The sequence below is a fragment of the Dendronephthya gigantea genome, unplaced genomic scaffold, assembly GCF_004324835.1.
Source record: "Dendronephthya gigantea isolate DGI-Jeju-01 unplaced genomic scaffold, DenGig_1.0 000000F, whole genome shotgun sequence".
Taxonomy (NCBI): Eukaryota; Metazoa; Cnidaria; class Anthozoa; order Malacalcyonacea; family Nephtheidae; genus Dendronephthya; species Dendronephthya gigantea.
The window spans coordinates 3,046,375-3,062,107 of record NW_021163010.1 but is presented as its reverse complement, the minus strand read 5'-3'; the positions used below and the strand labels follow the sequence as shown (position 1 = coordinate 3,062,107).

The 15,733-nt window shown below is 36.6% G+C and overlaps 4 protein-coding genes across 5 annotated transcripts; all 4 read left to right on the top strand.

Moving 5' to 3' along the window:
* Positions 1 to 64: 64 nt before the first annotated feature.
* On the top strand, positions 65 to 2,884 carry LOC114519147. Its single transcript, XM_028539227.1, has 6 exons — positions 65 to 417; positions 1,250 to 1,355; positions 1,460 to 1,599; positions 2,028 to 2,124; positions 2,305 to 2,693; positions 2,773 to 2,884. Exons 1-6 carry the CDS (start codon positions 239 to 241, stop codon positions 2,882 to 2,884), a joined length of 1,023 nt encoding a protein of 340 aa, XP_028395028.1. The 5' UTR covers positions 65 to 238.
* A 240-nt stretch (positions 2,885 to 3,124) lies between these two features.
* Positions 3,125 to 7,865, top strand: LOC114517267. Its single transcript, XM_028536942.1, has 7 exons — positions 3,125 to 4,147; positions 4,994 to 5,099; positions 5,276 to 5,415; positions 5,923 to 6,013; positions 6,136 to 6,269; positions 6,584 to 6,707; positions 7,288 to 7,865. The coding sequence occupies exons 1-7, from the start codon at positions 3,966 to 3,968 to the stop codon at positions 7,324 to 7,326; spliced, it is 816 nt and encodes a 271-aa protein (XP_028392743.1). The 5' UTR covers positions 3,125 to 3,965; the 3' UTR covers positions 7,327 to 7,865.
* A 350-nt stretch (positions 7,866 to 8,215) lies between these two features.
* On the top strand, positions 8,216 to 11,994 carry LOC114543748. 2 transcript variants are annotated; one of them, XM_028562631.1, is made up of 7 exons: positions 8,216 to 8,470; positions 8,891 to 8,987; positions 9,129 to 9,271; positions 9,637 to 9,715; positions 10,309 to 10,415; positions 10,672 to 10,798; positions 11,087 to 11,993. In XM_028562631.1, the coding sequence occupies exons 1-7, from the start codon at positions 8,286 to 8,288 to the stop codon at positions 11,177 to 11,179; spliced, it is 831 nt and encodes a 276-aa protein (XP_028418432.1). In that variant the 5' UTR covers positions 8,216 to 8,285; the 3' UTR covers positions 11,180 to 11,993. The 2 variants fall into 2 exon arrangements, with proteins under 2 accessions (XP_028418432.1, XP_028418479.1); XM_028562678.1 differs by lacking the exon at positions 8,216 to 8,470 and having other exon boundaries at positions 8,941 to 8,987; positions 9,118 to 9,271; positions 11,087 to 11,994.
* A 45-nt stretch (positions 11,995 to 12,039) lies between these two features.
* LOC114543640 lies at positions 12,040 to 15,588 on the top strand. The gene is made up of 7 exons (XM_028562562.1): positions 12,040 to 12,326; positions 13,186 to 13,279; positions 13,575 to 13,687; positions 14,300 to 14,378; positions 14,569 to 14,660; positions 15,024 to 15,147; positions 15,236 to 15,588. Exons 1-7 carry the CDS (start codon positions 12,121 to 12,123, stop codon positions 15,356 to 15,358), a joined length of 831 nt encoding a protein of 276 aa, XP_028418363.1. The 5' UTR covers positions 12,040 to 12,120; the 3' UTR covers positions 15,359 to 15,588.
* Positions 15,589 to 15,733: the final 145 nt, after the last annotated feature.

Sequence of the window (15,733 nt, the reverse complement as noted above, 5' to 3'; positions counted from 1 at the left end):
ATTATATCTTACACTTTTATAACAGGATAAATCGTAAATTTGTTGTAGTAGACCACACGTTGTGATTCGCTGTCCAGAGCCTAGGTATGACTTCTGTATGTCATTACTCTGAGAGGATTCCAGGAAACTGGGACAGGTCGTAATTCCAAGTAAGGCCTTAGTGGGAGTCCACACGTGCTTTTAATTCATCACTAATTTTAAGTGACTACCTTTACTAAGAAACGAATTTCATATAAAGATGCAAGTTTTCGTCGAAGTGAAATTTCCAATTCGTATCCTGTATTTTCTAACGTTTTTTACAACTTTGGTATTTGTTGAAGGCGCTAAAATTAGGTGTATCAAAGTTGATGAGTGTTCTTGCAAAACAAGCGAAGAGACAGGGCCACAGAAAGAAATCTCACTATGGCCAATGCCAAGGTACGAAGTATGTTGATAAAGTAGATAAATCAAGTGTTAAACTCCAACACAAGCGTTATATCTCTGCATGTTAGCGAAAGAAACATTCACAGCCGGTTTAATGTATTATAAAGCCTGTGAAACGTTTGATGTTTGATCAAACATGTAAAAACGCCATATAGTTAGTGCAAATGTGTAATGTATTGATGTTCGGCATTCTGGTCTACGTCTCGTAATGATTATTGTCTATTTTCAAATTTTTTACTAATCATCATCTGCCACGACGCAAAAATTCTGATCTGAGACTGATTACTCAATAGTTGCAATTCTTCATACCTTAGCATTATAAAATTATACCCTTATAGCAGCTCTACAACAGCAATCTGTCTTAGCTTGTTCTACAACAACAGGATGAGCAGAAATTTTCCGCCTAGCCCTGCCAGGCTTGTCTTTGAAGAACTGATAAACGTGCAAACAAATTGCAAGCATAGTGAGAAATTGCAGACAAACTGCACCATAGCAGCCCAGGAAGCATGCGAAAATTATGTATGCATGTTTATTTATTATACATAATATATAAAGTATATAAACATGCATACGTAATTTTCGCATGCTTCCTGGGCTGCCTATATGACTGCACTTGTCATAATTGTCCTAAGCATATCATATCCCGTCATCCCACGCTCGCTCAGAGTTTCAGGTTGAATATTATGAAAGCCAATATCGAAATACGATATATTCCGTGACTTTGATTTTTCGGTATCACGACGTGTTCCCATCACATGACAGGTCCGCATAAATGAAACCATTACACCTACCACAAGAGTTTTTTAGTTTCTTTATCATTATATAGTAAGGGAAAAAGTCACGGAGCTGCTAATTGGCTGTACGACTTTAACCTTTGCCATGGGCTCGAAAAAAATGCAGATGTTCCAGATGGAGGGTGTCCAAACTCAACGGTACTCTAGCCAGACCTACTTGTGTGCTTGCGCAAAAGTTGTTTTTTTTCCTCTGACACTGTTGGATGTACTAACGAATCCTTTTACATTCTCATTTAATGAAGGTTTGTCAGTTTTCTGAAGGGAACAAGAACGAAACTTTCGAAATCGGAAGGTTTGGAAATGCAACATTTGGCCAATACGAAGAAGAAACAAAGTCCATTACCTTGGTTTACTATGGTACACATCAAGAGGGTGCAACAAGGTTTGTGACTTATGCGTAATGACGTATCAAGTCGTGACGCCTGCAGGGAATTTTGGTTTTAGTAGTCACAGCGAAAAATTCAAACTTCAAAATTTTGCGGTTTGTTATGCAACATTATGCTATTTGAACGTTGCAATAATTCATTTAATGGTCAATGCGATGATTAAAGAATAATAAATATTTTTCCTTGAAATGACAAAAACGGCCTTATATACTACACCGACTGAAAAGCGCATCTGTTAATCAATGTTATACATAAATAAAGCTATCGTGGCTAAGTCAACTTTGTTTCGGAAACATATCTAATGCGTTTCTATACGTTCTTTAATTATTGCTATGCATATCGATAAAAAGTAATATGGCTGTCCTTCATTCGTCATGCATTGCACAAAAGTCTAAACACGATAATGCGTCACTTGTTTCAACAGGTCGATTACTATTACTCTACAGTGTGACGAAGATGGAAATATTACCACAGCAAAGTATGGCATTGTGAATTCGCGGCCTTTAGACCCTACCAAATTTGTAAGTCGACAGTTTCACATATTTTTTAACTATGCATATGTAGATAGTCTTCAAGGTCACGACAAACAAACAAACAAACAAACAATAAAACATTAAAATAGCGTATTTTAACAAGCATTAGCGTATTTCCTAATTATGAATAAAGAAGTCCTCGTGCTAATACAAAACAAAAACACTTAGATTGTCACAATTAAAGCTAAAGCTGCATGTCTACGTCCTTTTGCTTCTTATTCCACGTCACAACTGGTTCCATATTCAACATCACAAGTGATTCCCTATCCTACGCCACAAATCACCTCTTATCGTACCTCACAAGTGATCCCCTATCCTACGCCACAAATCACCTCTTATCCTACCTCACAAGTGATCCCCTATCCTACATCACAAGTGATCCCCAAGCGTACCTCACACGTGATCTCCTCTCTTACATCACAAGCCATTCCTTATTCTACTACATCACCAGTGGACATCTATTCCACCTCACAAGTAATTCCTCATCCTCGTAATGATGTTGAAAGCGTTGGTGGTGGATTAAAAACTGTTTATATTGTTATCATTACTATTGGAGGGTAAGATTTTTGAAATATATCTTTGTTGTGAAGGACTGATATGACGGATAAATTGTCTTATTTCTTGAGTTCTTCCTAGATTTCTGTTATTTCTTGCTGTTGGTTGTTATGTTGCCTACAGAAGGGTCATGAAACGAAGAAGATATTTATTAATTGCGGAAGGTGAAGATAATATGCGGATAGGTGTCTAGGTTTGTAATGTCAGTCTTAGTACCTATTTGCAAAGGTAGTTTTCCTCTTCCTATGGGCCAGATAAATATACTAGATGTGCTGTGGACATAAACGATGTCGTTACCAGCACCCAGCACCCACCAAAAAAGCGAATTAAGCGTGTGATAATTAAAGAATGAGATTGCTTATTAAATGAAATTTGCATTGGCTCCTTCGATGCATTGAGCTTTTTTGCTCTATTATTTTTACAGAGTGCTTTTGAACTTGGACCGTTTTTGACAATGTTTTATGACAGAATAAAGAAAATGCCACAGTACCTCTTCAAGTATCGCATTTTATTAAATTCAGCCAGCCCAACAACGAAATATTTGCGAATATATAATAGCGAAATATTTGCATGTTTTCTTTTGAAATGGAACAGTCAAGCTAAACTATTTATTTTGTCAAAATTCAAAAGAAAATTTGCAAATATTTTGCTAGCGGACTATTTTCCTGCAAGTGGAATCCACCCTAAGTCTAAAGGACAATTAAGTGTGAATCAGTTTTTCTGCTATACTGTATTTCTGATTGTGAGCCAAAATAAACCGAGAAGTGTATCAACCGATCACGGGATGGAAATGGTGGTAAATAGGAACAAGAGGCGTCAATCAAATGTCAAAATACGCCAGGTTTTTGCTTCAATTTTTTATTGTGATCGAGAGCATTGAAGTCCTCCAGGAGTTATATAGTAGAGCTCAGTGGGTCTTGAAGAGAAGTGGGGAATTTAAATATTTTCCAATACATTTTGCAATATTGACTGACCAGATTTAATAAAACTTTAAATTCACGAAATGATCCTGCGCAGTTTGGAAGAAAAAATGTTTGGTCCCCTGTACAATTTGAGTTTGCAAGTTCCAAGAGAAGTAGACGACTTTAGACCGTGTACTTCTGTATGTCGCTACTCGGTGTTTGAGCGATATTGTCACCGTGGCGATTCCAAGAATCCGAAACAATCAAGCTGTAGTTTCCAAGTAAAGCCTTACTGGGAACTCTCACGTGCCTTCGAATCGTCTCCGATGTTTCGTGTCTATTCCTTTACTAAGAAACCAATTTTATATTAAGATGCAAGTTTTCTTCGAAGTAAAAGTTTCTGTTCGTATCCTGTACGTCGCGACGCTTTTTTTAACTGTGGCATTTGCCATTGAAGGCGCTAAAATTAATTGCATCAAAGTTGACGAATGTTCTTGCAAAACAAGTGGTGACAGTGAGCCACTGGAAAAAATATCACTATGGTCTATGCCAAGGTATGAAATATTTTGATGAACTGAACTACATCTATCATTCCTACTGTTACAGTGTTACTGTTAGTAAATTAGAAATAGATATTTTAATACTCGGCATAATATTCACTCGGTATCATAAATATTTAATACTGTTTGTGAGACGTTTAGCAACTAAATATGTCTTGAAGCATGTTGATTATTACATAATTTTTGTTGCACACATGACGTTTTCTGTCTCGTAATGAGTTATATATTATTTAATTCTACATTTTCAATCATCATTTGTTTAATACAGAGATTATACCGCTTTGAAATATAAGGTATTTAAATGCATGCATGCGGGTAGACCTTTGACTCTCCTTATCTTTTACTGTTTCAAAAATTCCTGGCTTAAATGTTAATCTATAGTTGTTAATCTATATAGTATAAATAAATCGGGTTGATAATTGTTTGAAATATATTGGGTATAGTGTAGACTCCCGCGGTTTTAGGAAAACCCACTAACGTTTTCATTTTAAAATGCAAATGTGTTGCGCCTATATATATACATACCTATAACCTATTAAATTATACAATTCTTGACAAAAGCGCATCAGTTACGATATTAGACCATTTTATTGGTAACCGAAGCAGACTCCCCCTGCTTCGGTTGTTATCAGTCACAACCTATACAGAGAGTTTTGTGTCTTTGCAGAAAGCAATCATATATAGGCATGTGGAAGTAAAACTTATATAGAGTCCATTTTAATTGAACGAGTGCTATAGCTCAACTTTAACGAAGTTCAAAGACATGGATGTTCCACAATGATTTATTTTGCATGTAAAATCTTGATATGGACTAGACTCAGAATTTTTTCGCACTTATAGCCGGGGACACGTTGAAGCTTCAGGAAGCTGGCTGTTTGCGTTCAATCTTTGCCATGGAGTCAATAAAAATTCAGATGTTCCAGATGGAGGGTGTCTAAACTCTACGGTAGATTCCAATTTAAATCTCGCGAGCGTTACGGTTTAATCAATTTAATTCTAGTTCTCGTTCTCAATTTAAACTTGGTACGGTTCTATATACAAAATGACTAAACGAATGTTTAATTTTGTATTCTTCTTCTTTTCACATTAGCTGGAAAATCCGTATTGTTTTACCTTTTAAAGGTTTGCCAGTATACCCATGCAAATAAGAACGAAACCTTCGAAATAGGGAAGTTTGGAAATGCAACATTTGGCCAATATGACAACGAAACAAAGTCAATTACTTTAATTTACTACGGTACTTACCAAGAGAACTCCACAAGGTTTGTGATTTGACCACATGCATAATCAGCTGATTTCTTACAAATGGTTTTTGTAAACACGTACACTGATATCAGTCTGAACAAATTTAAAAATACTCAGCTTAACTTCGCAAAGCGATCCACTGCAAGTTTTCATTGTAGGCATAGATTGTTTTAGTGCTTTTACTCTAACATACTTGAAAAAGGAAAAAAATATATTTTCCTGAAATCATGCAGTGGTTCCTGTGTCGTATTTCTTGTTGAAGAAGTAAAAATAACGTACGGGATGATCTTTAGAATAGATTAACCAAGACTCAAGGCGAACGAGCTCCTTGTCATTGCAGCACGACCACACTGTAGCTAAGTGTTCTCGTCTCTTTGCTTGTCGTATAGATGGAAATGAGCGAGGCTTAAAGTCTTAAATTATAACAGAAACAGGCAAAAACGTCAGCCTTTTTATAATCCACTAAGCCCTTAATTTGTTTTCTATCCAAATGCTAATATTGGGTGTGTGTTTGCTTACTTCAGGTCCATTAATATTACTTTGAAGTGCGATGAAAATGTTACTGTTCCAGATTATGGCATGGTGAACATTTTGCCTTTAAATCCTAACAGATTTGTAAGTTATGAAAACAGGATTTATCCAATGATTCATAAAGATTAAGGAAAAAACTACAAAGAGATCAGTTAAAAATTTTTATGAATAACGAAGTCATTATGACTAATTCAAAAAACGTTTAGAAAACCACGATTACGGCTAAGGCGGCATGTCTACGAACTGGGATGGTTCCCTATCCTACATCAGCTAATAACAGTGTCACAAGCAATGGTGGTGGACTCAAGACAGTTTATATTGTTCTTATTACAATTGGAGGGTAAGATTTTTGAAGTCTTTAAACTCTTCAACTTTAACGATTTGCATGCTCTCTTGGGGGATCTCCACTTGCAGAGATATAGTTCACTAACGAAATATTTGCATATATTTTTTGAGTTTTGACAGAATAAATAAATTAGTTCAGCTTGAATGTTCTCATTTCGAAAGAAATATTTCGTTAGCGAACTATTTCTCTGCAAAAATGCAGGCTCTCTCTATTGCAATAAAAATTGATGTCGTAAAATCCTGCTTTATTTAATCGGCAGGATTTTAATCAATTTCTCATTGCGTTCGTTTATTCTTGAATTTTTTTAGAATTGTGATTCTTCTTGCTGTTAGTGTTTATGTTGCTTACAAAGTTATCTTAAAAAGAAAGCGAAGTTTGCTGCTTAATGAAGAAGAAATAGATTACGGAGCAGTCCCAAAAATTCATGCCCAGGTTTTTAAAACATCAAGTTTAAACTTTGTGCAAAATTAGCAACTGGCTAGGTACCTCAAAGTACGAGCAAATTTATCAGGTTGAGTCTGCCTGATAAAACACGCAAACTCAGTTGACATGCAGCTTTGAACACTGCTTCAAACCACAGCGTGTTCAAACAAATCACCTTATGTATTATGTAAACAAATACTAAGGGGTTGCTTGCTAGCTTCCCCTCCCGAATAGAACTTATGCGTAATGTCCTATCAAGCCGTGACGCTGGCAGGGAATTCTGGTTTTAGTAGTCACGGCGAAAAAATTCAAACTTAAAAATTTTCCGCCGCAACTACTAAGACCAGAATTCCCTGCAGGTGTCAGGGCTTGTTACGACGTCATTATGCATAATGTCTATTCTGGCATTCGGGGACCAATGGCCAATATAGGGCGGGAAAGAAAAAGTAAGGTGAGCTTTATCAAGTATAAATGAAGCCACTGCATGTGACTATACGGATGATTTAGATGAATGCAAACAAATGAATATATTTAAAATATACTTCATGGTTACTACAGGTAATTACATCTTGTCTCCTTTTTTTGATAGAATGTTCTATCGACACCAGTCGGTAGTGGACCAGTTTGATGAAACCCGATAAGTGATTTGAATACTGAGCAAAATTTGTAGGAATGACATGCCAGTGCATATTGCTTGGTGAACACAATACTCCACTTCGTTGTCACAATGATTGCACCGAATACATGGTTTGAAGTCTAAATGGATGGAAGTAAAATATTAGCATAAAAAACCAAACAACTTTTTTTAAACTTTCTTTGTACGATTATGTTCTGACACTTTTATTAGATTACTAGATTCCATAATACTCAGTTAATACCCTATTCATCTCAACCAATTGTAGTATTTTAATTAGTGGTATACTTTGAAACACGCATTGCAGAATACGACGTAACAAGGGCCCTTGGCCCCTTATTACCTTATTTACATACCTGATAGACTAACTTGATATACTAATATATTAAAAGTCGTATACTTGAGAACATGAAGAATTGGGTGGATATTTTACTGGTTACACCTCGGCGGTTCACGAGCTACATTGAGCTTGTTAAAAACAAGGGAAAATTGTCAGTGGAATTTCAATAATGCATTTTGAATTTCGCCCAGCTCTAATTGCCTTATATAGAATATTGTTCAGTGAGTTTTTTCAAGCACTGCCGGTTTTGGATTAGGGAGGGCGGTTGCGGTCGATAAAAACTCCGTATGTCCCCGTATCTCCCCGTGAGGATATCTAAATTTGAAGGTCTGCTCACAGATCCAATACAGTACTGCTTTATCAATAACGAACTACATTCCATATGTCGGAAGTGAATTGGATCCAAAAAAGTTGGATCGAACGGGCCTTAAGAAAAATGCTGTTCGATCATTTAAATCATCAAGTACAATGTTTTATATACATGTTTGACTGCATTTTGTAGTATCTTGCGTGTATCCATTTTTGACACGGTTCAATGACCTTTCTTACAACAGTCCACCATCCGCGCTTGTTTTACTTCAGCTTGCTAGTCGACTTGCTAGTCGAGTTGTAGATGGATTTCTTCCATGCTGTGATTCGTAACATGTATATACTTAGTTTTATTTCATCTTCGTGTTTCTCCGAGGCAAAGCCGATGGACGTAACATGTATGAAAGCAAGCAAATCACGTTGTAAATTCAACTGTAGTCACGATATACTGGATCTCTCTGCTATTGATGGCAATTATACACAACCTAGGTATTGAGAGTCGATTTAATATTGTATTAAATATGTTCCACTTTGGTTCTAGATTTGTGCCGGAATATCGAGCATGCTGGTAGTACTATTGATGATCAGACATCGATTCGACTGATATGTTCATTTACTGTGGACATATACTATAAGTATAAACCTCGGTATAAACAGCAGTTACAGCACTACACTATATAATACTATATAAGGCTATAAGCCTAGCCTCAGACACCTTGCCAAGAAGTCAGAACCAACTGTTGCGACAGACCAAGATGCGATACATGGTCTTAGCTTGGTTACTGCGGTTCATGTAAACACATGCAGAATGTTTTATTAAATCATTCAGTCGAAGCAAATCATGTACAAACGCTTACATGCTATTATACGACTTTTACTGATGAATATTGATTGTTTCACTTGACATAGCTTTGCAAACATACCAGATAATCAAAGTGCTCATGTTTCTTACCAGTGGAGTCCATGCACCAAATTTCAGCTGACCAACTGCACTGTCCCGGTTTACGTAAGTACCAGAAAGTGTCTGTGTTAGGCGCCGATTTTCAAAGGCAGATGCATTTGCTTCTGTATGCACCCAAGAAAATGCTCTTACATATACTATTTGCTTCGAGATACTGAGTTCGTTATGACTGCAGCTTTTATTCAGGTTGGTCGAGTGTTTAATAATGCTGTGAACCCGGAAGACCTGCAGTCGTGCAATTTAGGAAATCATGGTCCAACTGTAAAAGTTTCAGAAGGAAGATATAGATTGGTTTATGATACTCTTGAAGAATTCCTTGTTGGTAAACGGTGAATATATATATATATATATGATGATAAACAACAAGAGAAGTTTTTAGTTGACGTGTTTTACCTCGTGTAGCTTTTGATATAAATCATACTAATACAATTTACACAAAGTAGAAAGTTAGAATTTAGCCCTATACTTAATTGTTGCCAACTTTATAAAAAAGTGTGGCGCCAGCAATTCCCCTGCGCCAAATCTAATAGCTTGTCCCTGTCGAAATTTTGCCGATAATAAACACAACAATTGAGAGCGACTCTATGCATCAGTGAAGTTACTGATATATGCTGTAGTTTTAAATTTTGTAAGACATTTCTGAAAATGTAATTAATGTCTAAAATGTAATAAATTGAATATCAATCTTTTTCAGACAAACAGATGTGTATTTAGAGTACGACGGTTTAAGCGAAGGTCGAACCAGTTCGATGGAGAGATACGGTGGATTTTTCGTTAGTACAGTATATAACAAACAATAGAACAATAGTCTATAGCTATTTTCCATGAACTATATTCTCGCTTAATAGATACAAATGGGATATAAGCTTATGATACTTACTGCCCATTAGCCTCCTGGCATGTAGGGCAGCAATAAAAGCTCTCCACTCCCGTCCGTCTTGGGTCATTTTCTTGACTGACCCCCAGGTCTGGTGGAGGTCAGTCTTTCACTCTCAACTGCATGTTCTGCGTCGGGTGTTCTTGGGCCGACCACGTTTTCTTCTCACTTCTGGAGTCCAATGAAGAGCTGTCTTCGTTATCTCATCTTCCTTTCTTAAGATATGGCCAATCTACCTTCATCATGGAGTTGGGGTGAATAAGCTTATGATAACGGGGTCTTATTTGTCGTACTTGTCATAGAGATGCGGGATGAGTCCTATTGATTTTTCATAGTTAAAATTTATTGTTTCGTAAGTTTCAAATCGTGCATATAAATGCATGCAAAAAACAGTAACGCCGTTGCCAACTTAGTGAAGCAGCCTTTGGTTGCAAAAGAATTCAGGTATGCTTCTGCAGAAATGACATAATGGTAATTTTTCAATTGTAGAAAATGACTTTGTTCACGAAATACGCTCCAAGGCGCTCGGCCTCGAAGATAAAGAAAAAAGCAAATGATGACGATAGTTTGAGTATAGGAACCGTCATATTGATTATGTGAGTTTTAAAGCATTTCAAATATTCAGTAGATGAGGAAAGCGATGACTGCGATGCTTCAGACTCGGTGCACTTGTCAGTTGTGTTACATAATGTTTACCCTGATTTTGATCCCTTCACGACCTCGACAGAATCCTTACATTCAAAAACAATGGGAAGCAAAGGATGTTTTTCAAGATTTCGTTTCAACTACTGACATAATTAATCATCTTACTCGTCTGGTCAACACTGACAAGCTCTTTTATGTAACTTTCAGCGTGTTTTGTTTAACTGCCTTGTACATTGGTATTGGTGTGCCTTACATGAAGTTTGTACGTGGAGCAAGAGGCAGGGAGATTATTCCACATTATTCGTATTGGTCTGAGATTCCTTCTCTTGCCAAGGTAATCTTTGTTATCTTGTATTCCATGTGCTCGGGTTTGAAGATTGCCATTGCCGCTGAAAATTAACAAAAGATTCTTCACTCGAAGTTTCCCATCCACTTCACGGCATGCAATTTCCCCGATTTTAAAATACAAATGGCATGCAGGTTAACTCGTACACCGCCGCAGTCGTCTTTTATCCTCAGCTCTATCGACTGTTACAAAGTTAACACATAAGATAATAATGTAGTATAATATAATAATTTTATATAATTAATAATTTTCATTTGCAATATTGTAAATTTTCAGGATGGTTGCTCTTACACGTTACAAGCCATCCAAGGCTGCGCTTCTTCAACGTGTGCCAACATTTCCACGCGAAAAGATTATGAGAGAATATAAAAGGGTTAGATCTATTAAGAGGGTAACAGTATAGCATCGGAAGCCCAGAAAATTCAGTTTAGCAACTGCATGTGAAGCTTTGACTTGGGCATTATGAATAGAAAGAGGCATGATTTTTGTGTTTTTGCGTGTATGATAATTTATAGGGTTGTGTCATGACACAACTTTGTAGGGCATGTGCTTCATTTTAACCCATATTGGGCCTGGATTAAGGCCTTGTTCACACTAGCTCCTAAGAATCGGGGATCTATTGTATTATTTACAACGCATTTGCGCACTAGTGGATTTAAGTTGTCCTAGGAATCGGTGTTTCTCCTTGTCTGAGGACACTAGGAGAGGAATGCTTTGTATAACAAGAACCTCCGATTCGAATCTAGGAGCTCGTGTGAACCAGGAGCCTTTAATCGTAACTCTCGCGAACGAGTCATTTTCACCGATTAGAAATAGTCCGGTTATTATTATTTCTGTATTCAGATCGGTCATTGTTGCTGGACACAAATAGAAATGTTCTATCACATCAGCCACCTTGACATGTTCACGACACTCACGAGTTACGACTTAATGGAAACATAGACAATCCAAAAGACATGTCTTCTGGATTGTCTATGATGGAAACCAGGCATGGTATCATGCGCGTATGGCGTACAAACTGACACTGTCACTGATGAACCATAGTTATATGGATGAACTGAATAAAAAAATCAGTTCAACTGATCAATATATATGCATGCATGCATGCATGTTGTTTTTCTGCATTGTTCTCACCCTGTTGAGAATAAAAGAAAAGTTTAAAACGGGACGTTTCATTTGTATTTATACAAAACAGGATTTCACGCTTGAATTGATGAGCAGTAAAAATATGAATTTCAAATGAGTGTCGTACGATAGCCTGCAGCTTCAAAAACGTGAATCGTCAGCCTGACTCAGCCAGTCAAACCGCTATGAGAAACAGTTGTCTTTCTTTAATATGGCTTTTGCAGTTTTGGTTTATTTTATGGTTTTTTATGTTAGCATTAACACAATGCCAAACCGGATTGAGAGATTGCAGTCTTAAAGGTGACTGCAAATTTGTATGTCCCAATATCCCCGGCTACAGTGACGATGTCGAGATAGATTTATCATCTTTAGACTCCCCGAACGGTCCAAGGTAAGTGCTTCTGTCGTTTAAGTAATTTTAGTATACTCCTGGGTTGTCAGTGACTTATTTCAAAGTAGTCCAAGTGCCGTGTGAGTCAACTTTCTGGATCTCTACGGCCCTGCTCGTTAGTACACCACTGATATATTCAAACAGGTACTTACCATTTATGTAGACTACGGGCCGCACTAGAGCAGACTGAGAGATCTATAAACTATTTCGCTATAGTTTATTATAATATTTATTTATTGAAATTGTATATCAAATGCATGGAAGCAAAGTTATATCTATGATTCTACTATATATTAGGCCTATGTTATACGTCGCGTTTTGGTCGGGTCGAATGCAATTCAAACAATAGATAATGAGATGATAATCAAACATCTCATTATCTATCGTTTGAATTGGATTCGACGCGACGAAAATGCGACGTATAACCTAAGCCTTAATGATGCAAGACCTTTTTCACGTAATCACTGATTATTATCGTATATGGGATGACAAAAAGAGGGGTCTCAAATTGTTTATACGATTACCTGCCAACCCGATTAACATAATTCTGACAGTCGATACAGTACCGGTTGCAGCAGGTCAACTATATATAGGTAGAAAAAACGTATCGTGAACTAGTAATCGTTGGTGTTCTGCTTATTTCTTAATGTTTATGACAATGTACATGCGATGTACAAATGTATGTTTTCCAAACGGGCCGCGTATCTTCCATATAGCTTTCTGCCATCCACTATCCCCGATGAGCCAATGACATCTATAGCATGTGGCCCAATTACAACAATAACTACAATCAAACTCGTTTATCATTGACGGCAAATAACGTGTCAGTCTTACGTAGTAATGTATTTCTTTTCCTCAGGTTTAAACACATAAGTGATTCACAAGGCGGAGACTACACCTATAGCTGGAACCCCTGTACCAAATATAGCAGTAATGGCTGCAAAAATGTCCATGTAAGTACATTGTTTATTTTTAGTCTAGTACCTCTGGCTCTGTCGGTGAGCAGCAGCACTTTCATGAAGCACAGGTGCAGTGCAAAAAAACCTTCTGTTCCCTAACCCATTCCGGACAGATCGGGATGACATTGTATTGCCAAAATTTCACCAAAGCATTGACATAGACGTTTCCAGAAAACCCCTCCAGAAAGTCCCTCTTCAGAAAATCACTTTTTAGAATGAACGTGTTAGAATACACGTGTTAGAATATTTTTTTATTCGGTAGGATTGGAAATAAAATTTTTATGTTTAGGCTTGCCAATTTACTGATACAACACATTATTCCCTTGGCTCATTGCTGCTGGTATTTTATTCAACTGAAAGCGGACTGTGCATAATGCGTTATCTAAATGGTGATGGTGGCAGGTACGGTAGTTTTTTTTGGAAAGGCGTATTTTGCTGTTGCCAGTGAGACTCTGAAAATAAGTCGTCAAGGTTATGAATTGTATTAAAATGGAAGTCTAATAGAGTTTTTTTTTTCATTTTTAACAATCGTGGTTGCATATCTACTAGTGCATGATAGTAGGAGTCCACTAAGTTATCCGTATCTAATGAACTAAAATGTTCGTAGTGTACCTTTAAATTATGTATCGACTGTGTTTGTTATCGAAAGCTATAAGTCTTCAGCAAGAATGTCAGCGAGAGGTTTTCTGGAGTTGTAAAGATTAGAAAAGAAAGTGTCTTGGGGACAAGTCGTAAAATCTTCACATCATATTCCGTATAGAAAAGTAATACTTCATATACATAGTAAGGAATTTACGACAGAAATAAGGAAGATAATTTTTTTTATCTATTTTAATGCGCTATTAATTTCTTAATCTCTTCCTCATGCGGTCGCTGTTTGTGTTTTCCCACTAGTTTTCGGCAAACTGCTGAGTTGGGATGTCGAGAACTGGTCGTAAACCATTTTGATACGAATTCCACTAACCAGCAACTGATACTTTCAAACAGGGTGTAAAAACTTTGATGTTTTTCTAGAGAGCTAAAAGTCACATTGCGTTATGAAGCAAACGAGGAAGGAAGAGTGCCTGGCATTAAAGAAGATCACCAACAATATGTAAGTCAATAAATCAATAAAACAGAGGAGGAACTGCATGAACGCATGAATTCTATTATTCCCTGGAAAGATTGCCCAAGATTGATCGAGGGGGACAGAGTAATGACTATCAGCTGGACAGAAATGAACAACTGAAAATCAAATGCACCATAACTATCACGATAAAAGCACTCATTCTCTATTTTTGCAGACAATGACGCTATACACTAAATATGCCCCACACCATGGAGGGAGTGATGATAGTGGTGGTGGCATTAGCATCGGAACTATTCTTTGCATTATGTAAGGAGATTGTGTCAAATCGTCAACCACAATCGTCAACAACTTACATGGATAAGATGTGGATTTAGCAAACACATTTTCTCATAGCTGTCCAAACACAATAAACTCTCGATCTATTTTTCTAGTTGTTTAAAAACCAACATGCACTATGAATATATTATGAAAAACGTTGGCACAATGAAAATCCACTTCAGAGATTTTCAATGCTTCAATCATGCATGTCAGTGGCCGTGCGTGGTGGCATGTAATATATCTTGGCATGGCTTTCTTATCTTAATAAGTGTTCAGTTTTCCTTGAAATTTAACCATTATACAAAGGGTATGAAGTAGTCGCATAGTGAATCAATTACGCATATTTTCTAGATTTTTCACGGTTCTTGTCCTTTACCTTGGAATTGGGATAACATATAAATATAGACGAGGCGCCCAAGGAAAAGATAGGATTCCTAATTATGAATTCTGGGCGAAAATGGTTGGATTGATCAAGGTATAATTTTGTATGGACTGAAACAAGTGCGTCAAGATTATTTGTCAAGATTATTCAGTAAATGCATGAGCATTCTTGCTTTCACTAGGATGGCTGTATCTTTTCTGCGAAGAAAACAAAGGGTTGTATTTCAAATGCAATGAACAAAACTGGAAGAAATAAAGAGCAAAATGATTCTGCAGGGTATGAAGAGATAAAGAATGAAAGTTAAAGTAAGAAAATAGATAGGTTTTTTCAATTGTTGGGATTATATTTTAGGTAAGTCACTCTCCATTTACTAAAATGATGATATTTAGTTGAATTAGCATGATCTTATAATATTTTAGTTACAAATATTGTCCCGCGTGATGTGACGGGGAATGGTTTTCTAATTAGGATGGATTTTAGGAGGACCTGAAATGTAGAACTAAAACAACAATATTACATTGATATACGGTTAAAAATGAAAAGTGAGATAAATTTATTGATAAACGGTTAAAAATGAAAAGTGAGATAAATTTATTATTTCTTTCTTAATCACAAGATTCATATTTACATCAATTCAATGCTTTTCTGACGTATACCAAAAAATTTAAATAACTACATC